This window comes from Strigops habroptila, chromosome 12 (assembly GCF_004027225.2).
Source record: "Strigops habroptila isolate Jane chromosome 12, bStrHab1.2.pri, whole genome shotgun sequence".
Lineage (NCBI taxonomy): Eukaryota > Metazoa > Chordata > Aves > Psittaciformes > Psittacidae > Strigops > Strigops habroptila.
Window position 1 is genome coordinate 25,161,957 of NC_044288.2, and position 21,066 is coordinate 25,183,022.

General features: G+C 50.4%; 1 protein-coding gene and 1 long non-coding RNA gene across 3 annotated transcripts in view; one reads left to right on the forward strand and one right to left on the reverse strand.

Moving 5' to 3' along the window:
- WWC1 (WW and C2 domain containing 1) overlaps window positions 1-5,385 on the reverse strand; it is a 71,653-nt gene extending 66,268 nt beyond the window's left edge. The window contains exon 1 of one of the 2 annotated variants that reach the window (XM_030503776.1): window positions 4,874-5,385. In XM_030503776.1, coding sequence (XP_030359636.1) covers window positions 4,874-4,992 — 119 coding nt within the window. In that variant the 5' untranslated portion in view covers window positions 4,993-5,385. The remainder of the gene's footprint in view (window positions 1-4,873) is intronic. The other variant, XM_030503778.1, reaches the window with a different exon arrangement.
- On the forward strand, window positions 4,429-12,585 carry LOC115615535. Its single transcript, XR_003994078.1, has 2 exons — window positions 4,429-4,577; window positions 11,135-12,585. It is a non-coding gene; the product is annotated as an uncharacterized LOC115615535 (long non-coding RNA).
- Window positions 12,586-21,066: the final 8,481 nt, after the last annotated feature.

A 21,066-nucleotide genomic window follows, 5' to 3' on the forward strand; every position in this document is an offset into this window, starting at 1 on the left:
CTCTCGATATTACTAAATTAAATAAAATTCAAATGTCACTACAATCTTACTTGCTGTCCTTGTCTCTCTCACTGTACATGAGCACTTAGATAAACCACTTCATTTTCATTTACTGTGAAATCAAGTTGTAAGAACAGCTCAAGTCCTACACACGAAGACACCCGTTCCAGAGATGGCACTGAGGTGACTGTGAGGTGACTGTAAGGACTGTGCTCCTGTCACACTGTGCGCTCATGGAAAATGGTTCTCACCAGCTTCTCTGGGCACACACTGAACTGCCTGTGCTTTATGAAATAATCAGCTATTTTGGGGAATGTAAAGATGAGAAAGCAGCAGTTCACATGTAACAGCGTGTTTGGCTAGCTATCAGTAAGGAAAGGCAATGGCAGGCATCAAACTCACAGCCTTCAGCCGCATGACCCACACTGCTGCTGGCGATGAAAGAAAGTCTTAGGGAAGAGAAATGCTCCATCTTCGAGAACTCTCCTCTCTTCTCCTGCTTACTGATTTTCACCCACAGGAAAGCACAGCTCCTTTTATTCCTGCAGCTTTTCATCACCCTCCCTTCTTCTAGTCCTTCTATTCTGGAGAACTCCCACACTGAAGTTAGCTATGTTTAGCTTTATTCCAGTGATTAGAGCTGCGCTGTAGGCAAATAATCCACGTAGTGGACAGTTACACAGGGAATTTTAGCCTGACATTCACATTTCTAAATCTTGACTACAGGAAGTTTGGAGACCAAGTGTACAGAGCAGAGTGGGGATGCAAAGCTTCAAGATCAGAACACCGCAGAGGAGATGAAATACTCAGCAGTATTTCACATCAAGTCCAGAAGGCAGACCCAGAGGGGCATGGCTAGATGGTTATGCTCACTATATGACATGCCAAGCTCTTCTTCAGCAAGATCCTCAGGCTCAGCAATCCTGAACCCTCCTGAGTAAATCGGTGGCCCTATTTTAAATAGACATGGTCTTCTGCATGTGACAATACATAAACTGGCACATAATGGCCCTAAACATTGGCAAATCTCTTCCCTAATTCTCTTTACCAAAGCTCTACTTTGGACGTTCAGATTGGAAGAACCTCCATAAGGAGTAGGAAGGGATTTCAAGGAGCAACTGCAGAATCTGGGATTTCATTTAAGAAACATCTCCAGTCCTGTACACCAGGAAGAGCCTTCAAGAAATGAAGGGCATCAACTGAGGCACTTCAGCCTCCAAACCTGAAAACATCTGCTGCTGTTCCGTAGCTTCACCAAACTTGAACAAGGAGTGCTCCTATTTCACTAGCTTTCACCCTCAATGGGAGGCCAGTGAATGGGGTAAAATAACAAGTTCAGTCAGCTCCATCTAAAATAACCTAGAAACAATTCCTTATGCCACCATGGCAGTAGGAAGAGAACAAGAACACGAACAGTGGAGAGTGGGACAGGTTACCAGGCATCTCCAGATTTTCAGTGCAACCAGAAAGCTTCTGGGATGAAAGTCAAGGAGCAGTGAAAAAACCCATCCTCTTCCAGGACTGTTTGAAGGAGAGTAATGTAAAGAACCCAAGGACAGCGCACCCACCAGAACCCACCTCTAACCCTCATGTCTGCTGAAAGCAGAAATCTCCTGTGGGGCACTTTGTTGTTTCACTGTTGTTCATGCTGATGTTTAAGAAGCAGCAGCAGCTGGTGCTAACCTTTAGAGACACCCTCCTTGCATGCTGTTTGGTCATCAGCACAGCAGTTACGGCGCAGTCACACCCTCGCTGCTAAGAAAGCCACTGGGACATCTCTGTGGCATGTTTTACCAGAAGGTATGTACTGGTGCATACCTCAAAGATCATGCTTGCTTTTAACACCGGGAATAACAAACTTCTTCCCCTAGCTCAGTAAGGTTTGATCTCTGATTACACTAGCAAATCTACAAAGTAGTCAGCTACACCAGCTTCCTTTTACACAAGGCAAACCACAGCAGGGCTGTTTTGTTTTCCCACCTGGTCACTAGAACTGCCTTACAGCTTTTTAACCTGAATTCCTTTGCAAGGTAACGCGATTCTTTTTTGTTACACCATCCCACAGGAACAGTAACAGTGAAATCACAAAATTCTTCAAATGATTTAATTTTAGCTGATTGCCCCAAATGCTTTAGTTGCACAGGTTTCCAGCACTGCCCTGAAAGCTACTATACCCTTAAGCATTATGAGGTAAAAGTGCTTTGACATGCAGCAGCTTCAGTCAAGGCTTCAGGCATCTGAACATCACTCGAGCCAGCTTTACAAGAGAGCGAGATGCCACCACGTGCCAGTGACTTCCTGCTGGCAAAGGCTAATGGCCCCTCTTACCAACAGCCCACCTCCAGGACTGGTGGTGTGTGTTACACCAAGCCTGGAAACCCACCAGCCCAGCTTTGGATCCCACAGTCCAAGACCAGCTGAGGTCCCACCTCACCCCTGCATCCCCTTCCCTGCTGCAGGCTCCCTTGCATGCCCGCAGCCAGGCTTCCCAGCAGCCCATGAACCCAACCTCAGCATGACCACAAACCTAACACCAGCTGCTGTCACAAGAATAACAGGCAAGCCCATGCCCTGAAGCTAGACAGTATCCCTGCTCATGTTTATTTCCACTAAATTAAGCTGGATTGAAAGATTTAGAGAAGGTTTAAAACCTGTGTGTGTCCTATCTTTAGCTACCAGTTGTTGTTCCCTGAGTAAACTGACCAGGTATTACAAAGGCACAGTCCCACTGAGAAGCAGCTGGGTTCAGAGCAAGCCCTAGCCCATACATCTTCCTCCACATCCCTCCTGTAGATTAACAGCCACGTTTCCTAATATCTATTACTTTTCACAGGGTAAAAGACAGCATGTGTAAGCACAGCACACAGAAAGCACTGTAGCAAACACACAGACCAGCCTCTCAGCTGCAGCAGTTTTAAAGCTGAGTTGTAAAAGGCAAGGCCTACATTTAAAACACACTGAAAGTTCCACAATCAGTGTGTAAACCCAAGCTCACTACTGCAGGGAGCAGTCACCTCATGACTTGAGCTGATCAGAAGCTCCCCGTTAGCTGGTTTTCATAGACAGCAGGCATTAGGTGCAAGAGAAACTTCTTTCCTCTATGTCAGAGCAGGGTTTCAACTCATACAAGCACACGGTCCCCCACATGATGGGCAAGTGTTGTGTCACGTCACAGGTGTTAGTGTGGGACCAATACATGCTTCAAAGCCTTGAGGAGTTCCAGGGGAATGTCCAACCCAGCTTGTTTTCTTGGTATCTCCACTGGAAGGTGACTCAGAAGCAAAGCTCTCAGGGCAACGTGTGTTCAAGGTGTATTTCTATGTGTACAACAAACAGGTCATATATCAGTATGGGTTTGAATGTTCTCCCTTACCAGCGATGAGTGGTAATGGTTCTGCAACAGCTCAGCACACGTGTAAATAAGGCACCATTTAGTAATTCCTGTCATTTCTGAATCATGAACCAAGAACACACAAGAATTTTTATGAGCCAGTATTAGGCCTATTAGATTTGTCACTTGTCTTCATTCTCTGTAACAAAACCAAGATGCCAGGAAAGCATTCCTGATTTCAGCCTGTACTGACTTTCAGGAAGGTTACAAAACACACCTTGGAACAACTATTTTACCAGCCCTTCTCAACCACATTCCTGAAACAAACGCCCCAAAACAAGTTCCAAGCCTCTGGCCAGCAGCAGGTTACATTTGTGTACAGTACACACAAGGATTATTCCTGGAATGCAGAACACTCATTGACATTTGTAAAACTGGACAATCATTCACTTCCCCGCTTAACAAAAACACATCCAAGTAGAACTGCAGAGAGGCAAAGTACTGACACCCCACCAAGCATGGAAGCCCCTTTGAGGGACTGATGGAAGAAAGGAAACCAAACTCAGGAATCACAGTAGCTGCCCCATACAAGGGGAATGCCCACTGTCACACTGGGGAAGGTGTAAAATTTATCACCAACTGTATATTCCAATAGTTGGAATTTCCAGCTCATCGACACAGATTTTGGAGTTGCTGTGTCTGGGAACTTCAGCTAACAGAGCACTAAATGTGAAATTTAGAAACTTGTGATTTCAGCCGTGATCCTGTAGCTGAGCTTCCCGCATGCAGCATGGAACCAGAGCATGCTAACACAGAGTATGCCTGGGAAAATGACCTGGGTCTTGAACAGTAGACAGTTTTCTGTTTCTCTTACTTTTTAAAGAGAGAAAAATAGGGAAAGAGCTCCTTTGAGCTCCTCGGAGCAAGAGACTGCTGGGAAGCAGGAGGCAGGCAGGGGCGACCAGAAACACACCCTGAAGCCCGCGTCCTCCGTCTTCGCCACGCTCACCAAGAGCTGCCTGCAGAGGTGGGCCACGCTGCAGGACACATCCCACGACACCCCCCTCACCGCGCCTTGTCAGCCCCTCCCCACCGCAGCGCCGCTCTCGTGGGGTGCCCGGGGCGGGCTCGCAGCCCCGCGCGGCTCAGGCGGCAGCGCTGCCAGCGGCGCTACACTCGCGCTACGGGCACCGCGCGGGGCAGAGCCGCAACGTGTCTGGAGACGGGAGAGGAGGCGGGGAGGCAGGTGAGAGCACGGAACCACCGGAAAACTCGCCGAGCTCCCTCCGTCCCTCCCCGCCCGAGCAGCGGGCAGGTGCCTAGCGCCCTGCCAGGGCCGCGGGTACCCGAACAGCCCAGCCCTGCCCTGCCCGCCGCTCCCGCGGAGCCCGGCTGGGGCCGAGGCACGGCAGCAGTTACCGGCCAGGCAACTTGGGAGCGAGGGGGGTTCGCGCTGCGAAGCCGCGGGCACCCTCCTGACCGGCACCCGGCCCCGGGAGCGGGCGAGGAGGGCGCCGGACGTCCCCTCCCGCCGCCGCCCACCTGTCGCGGGGGTCCACCCAGCTGGTGGTGCGGCTGCCGTGGTCGATGTAGTACACTTTCCCGTCGTAGTCCCGCGCCTCCTCCCAGCCCTCGGGCAGCGGCAGCTCCTTCCGCGGCATCGTCCCCAGCGCCGGCCGCGCTGCCCCATCCACCGCCCCACTACGGGGCGGGGGCCGGCCCCGGGGCAGGGCCGGGCCGGGCCGGGCCTCCCCTCCTGCGGGCAGCGAGGAGCGGTGCGGGGGCCGCGCCGGCCCAGCCGCGCAGAGAGCCGCCGCCACCGGGCAGCCTCACATGCCGGGCCCGCGGCGGGGCGGGGCGCCGGCTGAGGCGGGCCGGGCTGAGGCGGGCCGGACTCAGTGGGGCCGGGCCGAGGCGGGGCCGCGCTGGGGCGGGGCCGGTGCGGGTTGGGCGGTGGCGGCCCCGGTGAGCGCTGCGGGGGGAGCCCCGGCCCGCCCGGCCCCTCACGCGTCCATTTCCTGCTGCCCCGGCGAGTCCCGCGGCGGCCCCGCCCCACACCGCCGGCTCCTGGAGGCTCCGTCCCGCCCCGCCGCCGCGCGCCCGAGCGCGCCCCCTGGCGGCGGGGAGGGTGGTGCAGCTGCGGGCGGGGCGGGGCGGGGTCATGGCGCGTGGGGGGCACAGGGCGCTGAACACGGGCTGTGGCCGCTGCGTCAGCCCCGGGACGGGGCAGAGCCCAGAGGGTGCGTGGTGGTGCCTACGCTGCGCATTGCCCTGCCCAGAGCAGGGGCTGCCCCCGGCACCTCAGCACGGCCGTGGCGCAGCTGGGTGCTGTTTGGAAGGAGCTGTGAGGACATGCCCACCCCGGTCTTCTGCCCCCAGCTTTTATAGAATCATAGAATCGGCCGGGTTGGAAAAGAGCTTTAAGGTCAGCCGGTCCAACCATTACCCCAGCACTGCCAAGGCCACCACTAACCCATGTCCTCCCCTGGTGCAGCCTGAGGCCGTTTCCTGTTGTCCCATCCCTTGTTCCCTGGGAGCAGAGACCAGCCCCCTCCTGGCTCCATCCTCCTGTCAGGCAGTTGCAGAGAGCGATAAGGTCCCCCCTGAGCCTTCTCTTCTCCAGACTAAACCCCCCCAGGTCCCTCAGCCGTTCCTCATCACACTTGTGCTCCGGACCCTGCACCAGCTCCGGTGCCCTTCACCAGCTCTGTTTCCCTGTAATTTAGGCTTGGTTTAATTTCTGTAATGTAGGCTTGAACAGACTGCCCGTGACAAGATGTCACCACACAAGCTCACGCCATGGCCAGGCCATGCGCTAACACGGGCAATGAGGGGAGCTTTATGTGAGGTGGCATTTCCCCGGGGAGCACCGGCCGGTGCCGGGCTCCGGCTGACAAGGGTGGGGGAAAAGGAAGAAGTGTTGTAGAGCTCAGCTATTGAAACAGCAGAATGGAGCGGGGATCCCTGCCAAGCACAGGGGTGGAAAGGGAAGCTGGAGGATGGGAAGAGGGGAGCCCCGATGGGCTGGAGAAGGAAAGTAAAATCGAGAAAGACAATTAGAGATAACATCTCATTTTTGTGCCAGATTTTGAGGGTAAGATAACTTCTTTCAGGCTTTCTGACAACCTGCTGAGAGTCAGAACTGCTAAATCTCCAGAGGCCGAAGCAGAATGCAGTAGCAGTTGGCTGATGAAGTGGTTGAGCAGGGAAGAAAATGAAGACAAGTAAAACTGAAAGTGAGGCATTTGGAAAATAGCCCGATTTAACCCCATTTTATCTGAAACCAGGCTTGGAGGGGTCCACTGAATGTATTGCTTTTATAACAGGACCATATAGAAGAGTTTTGAATTAATAAAAAAGCAAGAATAAGGGAATAACTAGTGTATCTGCCCACAGCTCAAAATGAAGCTTGGGTTTCTTTTGGAAGCAAAGGCTAGGAGCACTGGGAGCAGTGCCGCTCCAGCGAGCAGACACCAGCACTGCCGGGAGCCTGGGCCGGCGCCAGCGGTGTGCAATGGATTTCTGTGGGGCACTGGGCTACTCCCTGCGGCCATCGTTTTCTCCTTACTGCTTTTAATCTCATGGATAATGGGGTTTCTCTCTTTGTAAAACACTCAGCAAAGTACTGAAGACATTTAAAAAGGGGATCTGTAAGAACAGAAAAAAATCAGCAACAACAAACAGTTTAAAATATTACAAGAGAAGAAGTGAATTATGAAGTGGTAACAAATGAACGTGTTTTTTCGTGTTGCTGTATTTGTGGTCTTATGTTCAAGCACAGAGATACTTCCAAAAGGCATGTTTAATTTTAAAGTGTTTTTTCATGTTTTCAAAACGTGCATAGATCATACAGAGAAAGGTTGTGAAGAAGCTGACCAAATACTTCCCTTTTCCAGATGTCATCTACTGTGTTTATGAAAAAAAGCCATTGTGTAATTTGTTTAAAGAGAATTGCTTTTGAAATAAATACCTTGGAAAATATTTGCAGGTAGTTCTGACTCAGGTCGAAAGATCTTGGTTTTAAACTCCTCTTTATTTTTTAACTGGGTATAAAAAGCCGTCTCGTTGAACCATATGAATTTATGAATGTAATCAGGAATGCGCATGTGGTAACTTCCTCCCTTTTACCACTTATACTCACAACAAAAGAATTCAGTGTTATCAGAGTCTGTTTGAACTGTAAAGCAATAAACAAACAGGTGATTGTTTTCTCATGAGCAAAGAAAGGGAAGGTTTGGTTCCGAGGTAAGCTCTTACCTCTGTGAAAAGGAAGAACAGAGCAGAGAGCAAAGTCTGTAGAAACCTCTTTTTTCTCTTTGCCCTGGGGTCAACGTCTCCAGCATGACCTCATGTGCTGCACATCCCGTCCCATGGTCCATCCAGCTCTGCAGAGCCCGCAGCAGGCCGGGTGACACATTATCCAGGAACAAGAGCAGCCATTTTCTGCTGGTGATTTCTGTTTCAGAGAAGCTGCTTGCTTGCTATTTGGGATATTTTCCTAATACATTCAAAAGTCTTTATTTTTATAGTTAAACTATTCTTAATAGACTATTCTTAGTAGAATAGTCTGTTCTTAATAGCTCTATTCTTAATAGACTGTGAACAACAAAAACACAAATGTCAAAAGCTTCTAGAGCACAATATTGGTGTCCTAGCCAATATCTTAAGGTATCTGAACTGACATAGGAGGACAAATGGGTGTAAATTCAATTGCCAGGGAACAATTACATTTACCTGAAATACCACATTTTGGCTAAAACCTCCAGCACTGTTCAGCTTGAAGCAATCATATTGTTTCTGTGGTGGGTTACCTCATCTTTCCAGAAAGCCTCTTCCCACCTTGCCCATCCCTGAACGGCATGTAAATTTTTTTTTCAGTTTCCAAATGGCATTTTAGTTGTTTAAGAAAAAGTTAAACCACTTGTGGAAAGGTGGAACATTGCATTTTGGAGATAACCCAAAGCCTTCCCACTTCCCGAAGCTGTTTCCAGCCCGGCGGGAAGAGCAGAGGTGCTCAGGAGGCAGGGAAGAATGCACACAACCTGCTGTACTTTCTAGTCCCAACATGAAAGGATCTTTTTGTAAACAGTGGCAAAGCCACTTCATTGTTTTCTTTCAAACTGCTCCTTAAAAGACCCATTGCTGGAGGGTGGAGCCTTCTCTGGCAGGTATTGAGGTATTGGCAGGTATTGCCTGCGTCTTGCCCCGAGTCCCACCGCTCCTGGCACCCCTTGTTCCAGCCAAAGCATCTGTCTTTTTGTCCTGTAGGCACCAGTGTTTGGTACAGTGCATCCTCACACACAGTGTCGTGTAGCCGAGGGAAGATGTGAGGGATGCTGAGAGTTTCGGGTTTGCCTAGCAAGGTCTCTGCTAAATAGCCTGGGTTTCCTCCTACCCCAGGAAATCTGCAGGCTGGATTTCTGCTGTGTTTTGGCCTCTCACAAAAGGGTTGTGAGAGATCCATGCCTAGTCTGTGAAAGAAGAGGCTATAGAATCATAGAACTGTTCAGGTTGGAAAAGCCCATCAAGATCATCAAGTCCAACTGTTAAGCCAGCCTTGGCAAGCCACTACCATGTCCCTAGTTAACTATGCCCCATCGAGCATTGTCTGGAACAGTTTCACAATGGGTCTTGCTCCTTAGGAAATGTGCTGATCACTCTCACAAAGTGCATCCACATAGGGAGATGCTACTCAGGTCAGGTTTGCTACATGGGCACATCCTTAGTGATCTGACAGCACTGCTTAGCTCTTTGACTTTGTTGTACAGAAAACAAAGCTCAGAGATATTTTGTCCCTTTAGGCTACAATTCAGGTCCTGCTTTCTGGGAGTTTTATTTTTCCGCCTGTTTCCCACCACACATTACTGAGGAGCAGAGCTGGAGCACCGATCAAAGCCCAGGGGATTTCAGCAGTCCCCCAGAGTGTACTGGGAGAGCTACAACCATCCTGCTGGGCTAAAGACAAACCCACATTTTAGTTTTTGTTATGTTTTCTGTTTATAGCTTCATACATTCTTAGGTGTCTGTGCAGGAAATAAGATGTTGAAGTAGTTGTTAGCAAATATTCTTGATCATACCTGAGGTCCTCTAGTGTAAAAAACCTCTTATATCTGACTCCCAAGCTCATTGTAGAAGCAGAAACATAAAATGTAGCAGCAGGAGCCAGGAAAGCAGGCTCAGAAAGCTTTGTGGGTCCTGAGCGAGGAGGTCACAGTCCTGTTGGTGGCTGGCTTTGGTGGCAGCACCTTAACAAAGCATTAGGAAGCTCCTGTCCCTACAGTTCTCACCCTTACTGCCAGCTCTGGCCGCTCAAACACAGCTGTGCATAGGCAATATTGCCGCTTCCCCAGACAAACCACCCAGCCTCTGATCTCTCCTTTAGGATGTGCTTATTTTTGCTTTTATCCCATCATCCTGGGTTGCAGCATGACCCACCACCACCTGCACTTGCACAGTGAAGCAAACAAACTGACTGAAACCACGCAGGCTTCTGCATGGGCTGTGTCAAAGGCAGCAGAGAGTAGAAGAGAAAGAGACATCGAGAAAGAAGTTTTAAAACTAAATACAATGAAAAGGGCAGCTGGAATATCAGTGTGGGGAGGTTGAAGACCTGCTGTTCATAAGCTAATCAAACTAAATAAAGGTTTCTGACAAAGGGGAAAGTTTAATTCATCCTTTTATGAAAGCCTCAGGCAGCGGATGCTGGATTTCTAATGTTAAATTTCAAGCTGCCTTTGCCATGCTGTTTATCATGAGCAGCATTAGTAAACACAAGGCAGCTCTTTATGCTACCCTAAGCACTGAAAACATTGAGCAGAATCCCCCACATTGTGTTTATTAAGTAGTAAATATATTACTTGCTTTTGTAAGTATATAGGGTAAAATTACGTGAGGTCACATGGCAGCTAAAACAAGATTGAAAAGTCAATGCAAGAGGCTGGGGGCGAGGCTGGAAGCTACAGCCTTGGGAAGCCTCAGCCACTGCGAGGCTTGTGGAAATACAAGAGCACATGCAGCAGCAAGCCTGTAGGACTGTCCCCATCCACCCCTCCCCAGCCGCCAGGCCTGGACCACCTTGTGAGGCACTGGAGGACACAGGAGGTCTCAGGCTTGCCCTGACCAGATGCTCTTTGAACTACAACTGCATCACTGAGCATTTGAACAACAACCTGCCAGGCCTGAAATATTTTTTTTCCCCATCCTTTGCTGTGCAGTTTTGGGTTGTTCTGTTCAGAAGCAGTGTGCTGTAATCAGGAGCTGGCAGTGAGAGTGTGGTGGGGCGGTTGCACAGGGCTGTTTGTGAAACAGGGTCTGTGGGACAGCCCCCAGCCACTGCTGAACCAGGGCTTGCCAAGCCATGGGTCAATATTTACACCAGAACCAATGTTCAGGCCATCCACTGCCACAGGTGAGGCTGCCTCTAGCACGGCAGCAGCAGTAACCCCGAAGGCAGGGAAGTCCTCCCTAGCTGAGCTCTGCCTCAGAAGAACGGGATGTGTCACAGAACTCCAGTGATAGGGACAGTCTTTGTGACTCCCAGGGCTGTCAGGGCTGCCATGAGGATGTCACTTAGCCACAAGCTTACTCTGTATTGCCTTCACGATCCTTGGCACTTTGTACACCTGCACCAAAGATCTTTATCTTTCAGCAAACAAGCTGCAGCGAGGGAATAAATTCCTAACTATGACCTTTGGGTGCTTTGAGATTTTTTTCACCTACAAACAAAACAGTGATTTGTTGTGTGGTTTTTTTCTGTACTGTGTTTTTTTCCGCCCAAACAACCCTTATCTCTTGTTTTATTAGACCCTTATGTGCCTGCTGGAAGCACTGCACTGCAATCTTCCCTTGACACTGCTGGAAGATCAGGCCTCTGCCTTCCCCGACTGTGTGGACGTCCCTTGCAACATACACCAGGAGCTGAATGTGTGTTTTCTACCCTGCAATTATTGGGAGCTGCTTAACCCAAATGGAAGAACACCCGAGCGCAGCTGGAGCTGCTCTCATGGTGTGAGTGCCTGATGTCAGCGTGAGCCCCTGTGACAGTGCCCTGGTGCTTGGCTGTCCTCATGGAGCATCAGCAGCTCTTGTCAGTGGTGCCCCCCAGCCGCCCGGTGCCCGAGGCCGTGGCACCAGCGCTGAGCTCTCAGCAGTGTCGGGGCAGGCCTGCCCTCGGCAGCCAGCCTGGCTCTGCCGCTGCGAGTGTGGAATGGGCCAAACAGGCTCAGTTATAAAAAACACAAGTTTTAACACTTTACAGGCTGAGAACATTGAGGCTGTTCAGCCTGGGGAAGAGAAGCTGCCTGGAGACCTGTCAGAGCAGCTCACAGTATCTGAATGGGGCTACAAGGGTGGTGGGGAGGGACTCTTCATTAGGGACTGTAGTGATAGGACAAGGGGTGATAGGTTGAAACTGAAACAGGGGAAGTTCAGGTTAGATACAAGGAAGAAGTTCTTTACTGTGAGGGTGGTGAGGCCCTGGCACAGGTTGCCCAGGGAAGTGGTGAATGCCCCATCCCTGGCAGTGTTCAAGGCCAGGTTGGGCAGAGCCTTGGGTGACATGGTCTAGGGTGAGAAGTCCCTGCCCATGGGAGGGGGTTGGAACTGGATGGTCTTAAAGTCCTTTCCAACCCAAACCATTCTATGATTCCATTGGCCTGTCATGGAGAACACGTAAGACAGCAATATCTATTGGTTTGGTATCAATTGCTTTTCTTTGTCCCATTGTTTGTTCAGAAGTTAGGGAGACCTTGTCCTATAAGCAGGTTCCTCCTGGTCGCTTTCCAGCTAACCAGCCACAGAGCTGCCACAGTGCTGCCACAGCGCTGCCACAGCACTCCGCCTTCCTGACCTGAAAACATGAACTTTCACATTCCTGCCAGCGTGGCTTGTGCCTCCCAAACCCAGAGTCACCTACAGCCCGCGCTGCGAGGTGGCAGGACACAGCACAGCCAGAGCTTGTCCTTATCAAGTGTGACAAGGGCCTTTTGCTGCGGGAACAGCTTGCACTGTTTTGGTGCAATGCTACACATTGCACTTGTGTAGGCTTGTAAAAGGATACGTGTCCATGTGCACTGGTACCAGCAATTCTCTGGAGCTGTAAAAACACCGCGGTGCCATCAGCATACCACATCAAACAAGGAGGCCAAGCACCGCTGTGACCAGAGCTGCACAGGCACCACCGGGGTGGCAGCATGTGCGTAGCCCAGGGCAAGGGGAGCAGCATTTAGTTTTGCCAACATGCAGTATGTTACTAACCTTTTGGATGTGGTTTTTCCTATGTAAAATGACACTGGATAGCAAAACCAGGGCACTGCGGGTGGATTTCTGCTGCTGCTGCCCCCCGCCAGCGTCAACGGGCAGTTTCAGTGGTGGGGCTGGGGGCAGCAGCTGGTGAAGGGCAGGTGCCGTGGTCTCTCCCAGCAGGAAGCAGCCCAGTGAGGGATGCCAAGGCTGCTCTGGTGAGCCAGCTGCTCTCGGCACGGCGGCCGTGGGACGGGAGCCAGGACCTCAGCAGTCTGTCCTGCGGCACGTCTGCCGCTGCTGAGTGCCAGAGCAGCGCGGGGACGTGCCCACCAGGAGCTGCCATTGCTGTCTGTGGCACTACAGGTCCCAAAGGGGACAAGACAACTTGTACCAGTGAAGGGCAAAGTGCTGCAAAGGCAGAAACAAGTTCTCCAAGGCTTTCCCTTCCCACCTCTCTCATCTCATTTGCTCAGCAGCACACCGTTTCAGTCAGACACAAACTTGCGTTGGACACGCAGAGGCTGGTGAGGTGGCACTCATACCACCGTGCAGTAGGGATTTGTCCCCTGTGCTACACAGGGTGAGTAGCTGAAGGGCCGTGGGGCAGCACAGCAGTGATGGTGTTGCTGACAGCCCTGCAGCGTCAGAGCCCCACTCCTGCCCAGAGCACAGCACCTCACAGCTGCAGCAGCAAACAGAGAGAGAAAAAACCCAACAAACTCCACCAAGTTACTTTAATGAACAAATCAGAGACACTAAAGAAACTATTTAAGCAGCTTAGTTTCACTTAGAAAATACTTCACATGTGGCTAGGTCTCTAAGGACCACTTACTCCATGCTTTAGTAATGCAAATGCTGCTTTATAGCTGCTGCTCATCCCCATCTGACCAGTAACACAGCACTGAGCTTTACTGGTGGTGTGGCTATCGATCCACCTCTCCTCTCAAGGTCCTCCGTAGCACTGAACAGAGACTCCCCGTGAAGCCAGGTGAGCCTGTGACCACAGGGACAGTAATGTGACAGGTACCTGTCACACCCCAGACCAGGAACTGGTGGCTGAACCGAGGTGGGTGCAACAGCCGAAGATCTACCTGGCTGCTCCTGTTGGGAGCTGCTGGGGCTGGGGCAGGAGGGGAGGTGGACATGGTCATTGGGGTCGGTGGAAGCACAAACTACAAACCTGACACCTCCCCAGGCAAACAGCACACGTTTTGAACTGCGGCAGCTGTTGCAGTTCCATTACCTGATATAAAACATGACTGTGTCCTGCTGCCAGGCAGTGCCCCTGGGCAGGGCTGGGAGAGAGCGGCTGCGCAGCCCAGCAGTGCCTGGTGGTGTCCAGTGGTGCTCAGCAGTGCCCAGCGCTGCCCAGCGGTGCACAGTGGTGCCCAGCAGTGCCTGGTGGTGTCCAGCGGTGTCCAGCGGTGTCCAGCAGTGCCCAGCACTGCCCCGCAGTGTCTAGCACTGCCCAATGGTGTCCAGCACTGCCAAGCAGTGCCCAGTGGTGCCCAGCGCTGCCCAGCGCTGCCCAGCGCTGCCCAGAGGTTCCCAGCAGTGCCCAGCAGTGCCTGGCAGTGCCGCTCTGTGATGGGACTGGGTGCAGGGCATGGCAGGGCAGACACTGTTTCTGTAAGGATCAGCATGTCGCTGTGAGCTCTCTGCCAGCTGTGGTGGGGGACTTGGTGACACAGAGGAGGCTGAGACACCCAATGCCTTCATGGCCTCTGGCCTTTCCTGGTATGATCTGTGCTCAGCTTGCCCAGGGAGAAGCTCTGGAGCAAGGATGAGGAAAGGGAGCAGCAAGTGGGAGATGGGCAAGTCCCTGGGAGTTGCTGGGATGCACCCAGGAGCACTGAGGGAGCTGGAAGGATCATGACAACTGGGGCAGGTTCTGGGCAGAGCAGCTGAATAAACCAGAGGATCTTCTGCTATCCAGCGGGACAGGCTGGAGAAAGGGGCCAGCAGGAAAACCATGAAGTACAGCAAAGGGAAACACAGGGTCCTGCATCTCGGGAGGAGCAACCCCAAGCACCAGGACAAGCTGGGGGCCACTCAGCTGGAAGCAGCTTTCCAGGGAGTGACCTGGGGGATAACAGGGTGACCATGAGCCAGCAGTTGCCTTTATGGCAAAGCAGGGCAGCAGCAGCTCGGGTTGCATTAGGCAGAGGGTGACAGGGAATTAGAACAGGTTACCCAAAGAGGTTGTGGTCTCAGCCTTAAAGATGTTCAAAATCCATGTGGACTTGGTTCTGAGCCCCTGCTTTTCACCATGGTCAGCCTCGCTGGTCCTGTGACTGTGAAACCTAGAGAAAGGAACCAAACTCACCCCACCACCCTCAGCCTCCACCCTCCTCTTCCTTTTAATAAGGACCCTCTGCTGTGCCAGGTGTAGGAACTCTCCTCTCGGGTGCTTTGTCATGGCCTTTTGGTGGCCTGCCTTCCCCATCTGGCCAGAGACTGAGGCATTAAGATGAGGACGTCTTCAAAAAGATCACTGCAGTACACAGAAGCAAACGGAAAACTGGTTTTTAGCTCTAGGAGGAACTTTTGATAGATGAAAAAGTCTGGTTTATCAAGAACCACAGATTCATCCCAGACTGGTTTGGGTTGGAAAGGACCTTAAGATCATCTGGTTCCAACCCCCTGCCATGGGCAGGAACACCTCACACTAGACCGTGTTGCTCAAGGCTTTGTCCAACCTGGCCTTGAACGCTGCCAGGGAGAAGAGCCTATTGAGTCTTTGACTATTGCTGACCACTGGAGATGGATTAGTGATTTATAGCACTGAGTAGCATTTCTAATGTTTTACTTTCATTTACATGATGGCTTCATTCATGAAGTCGGGGGGGGAGAGGTATCTGAAACAGGCACAGGCCTGGGCTTTAGCAGCACAGGCAGCAGCAGAGCCAGCACAATCCTGCTGGCAGATTTTCTTTTTATATGCAAGCACAAAATCAGACTCAAGCTGCCAGAAGCTGTTATCTACAGATGTAAAACTTCTGTAAATATCATTTCTCTAGTAGCCGTGCTGCTGAGGTGCTGTAACACAGCACGGACAGCGTTACAGTATACTGCCTGCCACCCTCTGCACTCATGATGGCTTAACTGCCACTTCCATTGTAAATCCTATTTGTTAAGGATTTATAAATTGGCTGCATTCACTTGCTCCTCTCTGGAAGCTGGCACACGGCTCTCTCCCATGGTGCTTTTAGTGCATTTTACTTTACTACTTGGTTTTTTTTTTAACTCCTTGGCTCAGAATCACCACAGAAGCAGCCTGACTCTAATCCCAGAACCCTAAAATCCTTGGTGGAGGCTAAGACATTACAGAAATATTTTAATGAATAAGGAAATAAGGGAAAGCCTGACCTGTTACATTAGATGTGTATCCCAAAGAGCTCCGGCAGGACTGCTGAAAGAGGAACACCCCTCTGCTGCTGCAGGAGGTGTGGGAAGCCTGGGCCTGGCTGCTGGCATCTGCTGAGCTGCACATGGGTAGGTGCAAGGCATCCGCTGGGCACTGACTCTTGCCTTGGTGCAAACCCCATGTTCTCCAGTTCCCCAGTGGCTCTGGAGCTGTGCAGGGTACTTGCAGCCACCCAAACAACGCACGGGAGAGGCCCTGCCTTCTCTGCCAGGCTGCTCCCTTGGCTGGGTGTCTGGTGTGGTACCTGAGCACAGCCCACCGGTGCTGCCACCTCGGGTTTCACTTGGGTTTGGTGGTGAGTCTGTGCTGACATAGCGAGATCTTGGTCAGCTGAGATTAAAATGACCAACTTAGCCCACCAGTGTGATGGGTCCAGCTGTGAGGGTGCTGCAGCATGCTCTGATGACTGCTGTGTGACCCAGTCTCGGCTGCCTGTCAAATGCCACTTGCTCTTCCCAGTCACTCATGCTACTACATCACCCGTCAGATGTTGCTGTAGACACACAGCTCATGATCGTGATTCTAGATCTGCCCAGCACTGCTGCCTTGGGTTGGACAAAAGCAGAAAAGGCTTTACCAGCACAGGGCAGTCTGTGCTTTAACACTGGTAATAGTATTTGCCTTTCTAGAGCTCTTGGTCATGTTTAAGCATTGCATAAAACTATGTTTATCAGGGAGATGACAGACATACCTGGCAAACGGGGAGAATTGTTTAGCTATGATGGACCGAAGCAAGCACTTACAGTGTACAGTGTGTGAATACTGGTACCTACCAACACCAGGAGCCTCCTGTGGCAGCTTCTGCCCAATGGAGCCGCCTGCTACAGCCAGCAAGCCTTCACTATTTTCCATGGTGTCTTGGTTTCAGCTGGAATAGAATTAATTTTCTTCCTAGTAGCTGGTGCAGTGCTGTGCTTCTTGGATTTAGCCTGAGAACAACGCTGATAACACACCGATGTTTTTAGTTGTTGCTGAGTAGTGCTTACCCTGAGCAAGGACTTTTCAGTCTCATGCTCTCCCAGTGAGGAGGGGCACAGGAAGCCGGGAGGAAGAGACAGGACACCTGACCCAAACTGGCCAAAGGGCTATTCCATACCACAGCACGTCATGCCCAGTATAGAAACTGGGGGGAGTTACCCGGAAGGCCCAGATCGCTGCTCGGGTCGGGCTGGGTATCAGTCGGTGGGTGCTGAGCAATTAGCATCACTTGTGTTTATTGGGTTTTATTCCTCTCTCTCTTTTAGTTGCCTCCCTTTTAATAACAGTCATTACTACATTTTATTTCATTTACTAAGCTGTTCTCAACCCACAGGTTTGGGTTGAGAACAGCTTTTCTCTGATTCTTCTCCCCATCCCACTGGGGCAAGGGGAGGGGTAAGCAAGTGGCTGCATGGTGCTTAGTTGGTGGCTGGGGTTAGACCATGACACATGGGCTGACAGTGACTGTGAGGCTGTAAGTTCTCCTTGATGATTCAGAGATCTGGCAAGTAAAATGTCTTCTGCAGCTGTCTCAGCAACTGCACTGTGGCAAGTGATGGCCCTGTCTTAAGCTCGTGTGAACATGCAGCCCTCGGCACTTGGTGCCACTGAGGTCAAGTGAGTTTGATTCCAGAGTGGCAGATTTTTGCAATGAGTATGATTTAAACTAAGTAATCCTTGTAAATAAGAAACCTTTGTGCTGCAGGATGCACGTGAAGAGGTTGGGGAGGAACTTTCCTTGTTGGCAGGAAACCTCAGAGGCAGAGAGATCCTGGTACCTCTTTATTACCCCACTTAGACAGAGCCGGTGATCCTGTTACACTTTACATCTGCATAGTGGAGCCCCATTCCCACATTCAGAATTGCCCAGGCACATCTACTCTTAGTTCCTCTTTGGAGAAAATATAGCTGTAGAAAGTCTTGCCTTCTGGATAGAATCTGTGTTTCCTGAGATTAAGGGCCTTGTGCTTAACATTTGGCTGGTGTAGGACTTGTAAGTCCATCCTACCTTAGTCGTAAGGTAAAAGATCTCACCTTTGAACACATGCACAGTTAAAATAAAGGCCACTTGAGTATAAGCCAGACCTTATCATGTGGTTCTCATGCAAGATGAACAGAGGACGGTATGATAGCATGACAAAAACTACCTTTTGAGTTTCCTAGAGTTGTAGCCTCAGAGCTGAATGTCAAACATATTCCCGTGTTTGATCATCACTGAGTGCTTTAGAAGCGTTTGCAAGACTGTTGGCAAAAGCTTCAACCTGGCAGAAATGTCAGCATGAAGCAGTTAATACAAGTTACTCAATAGCACTCAGTTCTGATGCAGTTTTCTTGAATTCCTGAGGAAGGCTGATACTTGTTCGCACAGGAAATTCTTGACCAACAAGCATGGGAGAGTCTTAGCAGGAGGTGCTCCAGTCATGTCCAGAGCAGAGGAGGGATATCTAGTTTTTTGCTCTTACAGCAATGGTGAGCCTGGGCTACATGAAGATCAGGGGCTTACAGGGTGATATTACTGAGGCAGAATGCTCTTGGCACAGTCATTTCTGTCAGGAAACCTCTTAGAGGCTACATTACCCAAGAGATGGGAGGTGAAAACTAACCATGCCAAAGCCATTGGTTTGTGCAGGTTTCAGACTGGCTCTGCGCATTCCCAGAGCCCAGTGTGTGTGTGCGCGTCTGTGTGAGTCTTTGCACTCCAGGTAGCAAAGGAAAAACAAATAAGGTCTAAATGCTTCCTTCCCCACGTGTGTTCCCATGAGAGTATTGCGGATCCATTGGTCTGGCCCAGCTTTAAGGGGAGCTTCTGTTGGTGCCTTTATTTGGGACACCCCAAGGCCGTTAAGGAAGGCTGACACGGCTCTGCTGGGGACTGGTGTGGGCAAAGCCATGCAAGGAGGCAAAGGCTGGTACCCCCGAGTGTCTCCTGGGCAGAACTGCCATCATACGGCCAAAGTGCTGTGGAGTGCAACCTTGAGAGGGAAACACCAGTGGTGGTGAGGAGCGGGGTGTGCAGAGACACAGCCTACACTGACAACCACATCCCAGGCTTTGGGCTAAGTCAGGAAATGCAAGGTTATAAATACCAAATTCCTTCAGTTACAGCAATCTACTAGGAAAAAAGAAAACACACTCTAATGCTGATTCTGCATCTGGTTTTATCTTCAAACAGAAGCCTGTTCTCAGGTTTGTGTTCACTCTGCAGACACCTCAGCTTACACTCAAGTGAGCTAGAAGGACAAAGCCACGTCTGTGGCTCAGGCACTGTGCCTTCCCACAGCGAGGGCAGCTTCTCAGGCCAGGTCCTTGCATGGCTGCCCTCGGCCTGTCCTGGTCACAGCACTGGTGATACAGTGATGTGATACAGGATACAGCCACAATGTCACTGTTAAAGCCACCAATCTCCCACAAGCAGGAACCCAGTTCATGCCTCCTTGGTGTTGCTTTAGGTTAATCACCTATTCCATATGGAAAAGTGTAGCAGGGAGGAGAGAGGAAAACGAAGAGCTTTGAGAGGAGCAGGAGATACCGATTTGAGGGGAATTAGGAAAGGGAGGGTTGTAGAAAGGAAAAAAGAGAAAAAGATACCTCAAGAAACAGAGGAAACTCGGATGTGCCACAGGAGAGGAGGCAGTAAGAGGTTGACCATGGCCACATCAATACAGCTATCTATCTATATCTCCCCCATTCATTAAGTGAAAAGCTCTTTAGTAAGGCCTCTAACAGTCAGCTACTTTTTGCAGACATGAGAGCATCTAGCTCTTTGTCATACTGATAAAACACAGTAACTCTTCCAATCTCTTTGATGCACCACACAAGGGTTTCTACACCACTGGACGTACTACGGTTACTTGCTCAAAGGACAGGCAGGGAGCTTTGCCCATGCAGATACCTTGCTCACGCAAACATGACTAAACCACCCCTAAATGTGTTTAAGAACATCCTGATGATGCAAAGGAGCCGCATAGGGAGTGCGTCTCCTGCAAATCTGTTACACCTCCTCCCATAGTAATTACTATTAAAAAGGTACTTCTTTTAGTTTAATTGCATTTCCCTTTGAAGTAGCAGAATCTCTAATTCTGAAGAGTTTCAGCTTTAGGAGAATGGTAACAGAATAAAGGACAGCAGGGACTGTGCAACACGTTCTGATTTCAACCCTCTCAACTGCGAGAAACATTCCATTCAAAAAAATGACCCAAGAAGCTTACCAGTACAGGCCAAGGGTAATCCAGAAAAGCTGTGGTAATGAAGTGTCTGCACCTTGGGATGTCATGTTTTATGCCTCCATTAAAAAAAAATTACAATACATCATTATGAGGTTTCACTTGTAAAGAACAGCATGATAACATAACAGCACTTCAAGTCCATCAGCACAGAAAAACATCTGCAGTGATGGGCATAAAGGGCTTCATCTGAAAGTGTACCCAGACCCACCCTTCAGAGGATAAGTAACTGGGCTCGGGATTCCAGTGCCCTGCACATGGGTGCAACACTTCCTCACAATGGGGTGGCTCTTGTCTAAGAGATTAGATGCGCTTTGTGAGTGCTATAGGTGTTCCAGAACACAGCCGCTGAACTGCTCTGCTTTAAAAGTGACCTGGAGCGAATTAATACCCACAATCAACTCAAGCATCTCTGTCAATATCATGAATAATTAAAAACTTCATTTGCAACCCCAAAAGCAAAATGCCCCAAAGAAGACAGATTTCATGGAAACTTTCTGGCTCACAGCACGGCCTTCCACATTCCATTTAGTAGTATGTTGCTGCATTTTCAAACTGTTTGGAGGATACTTTAGTGCAATTAAACTGATTCCAGGATTGAAACATGGCAGTTTGAGGGTTGCTGATTGTGAGGTGCACAGGGAGAGCTTCAAAAACATTTGCCAGTTTTCTGCTGTGTCCTAAATGGAGGTTTGGGTGATGTGTTGGTGGGACGTTGCTTACCCAGAGATCAAAGGACCAGCCCTCTGCAGAATCCATGGTCCAACAGCAAGTCATTGTGCCACATGAGACGCTGTGTGCATTGGGTGGCAGTGACACTGACTTTTTCATTTTGAAAAGATTTCACAATGGAAGACAAGTAA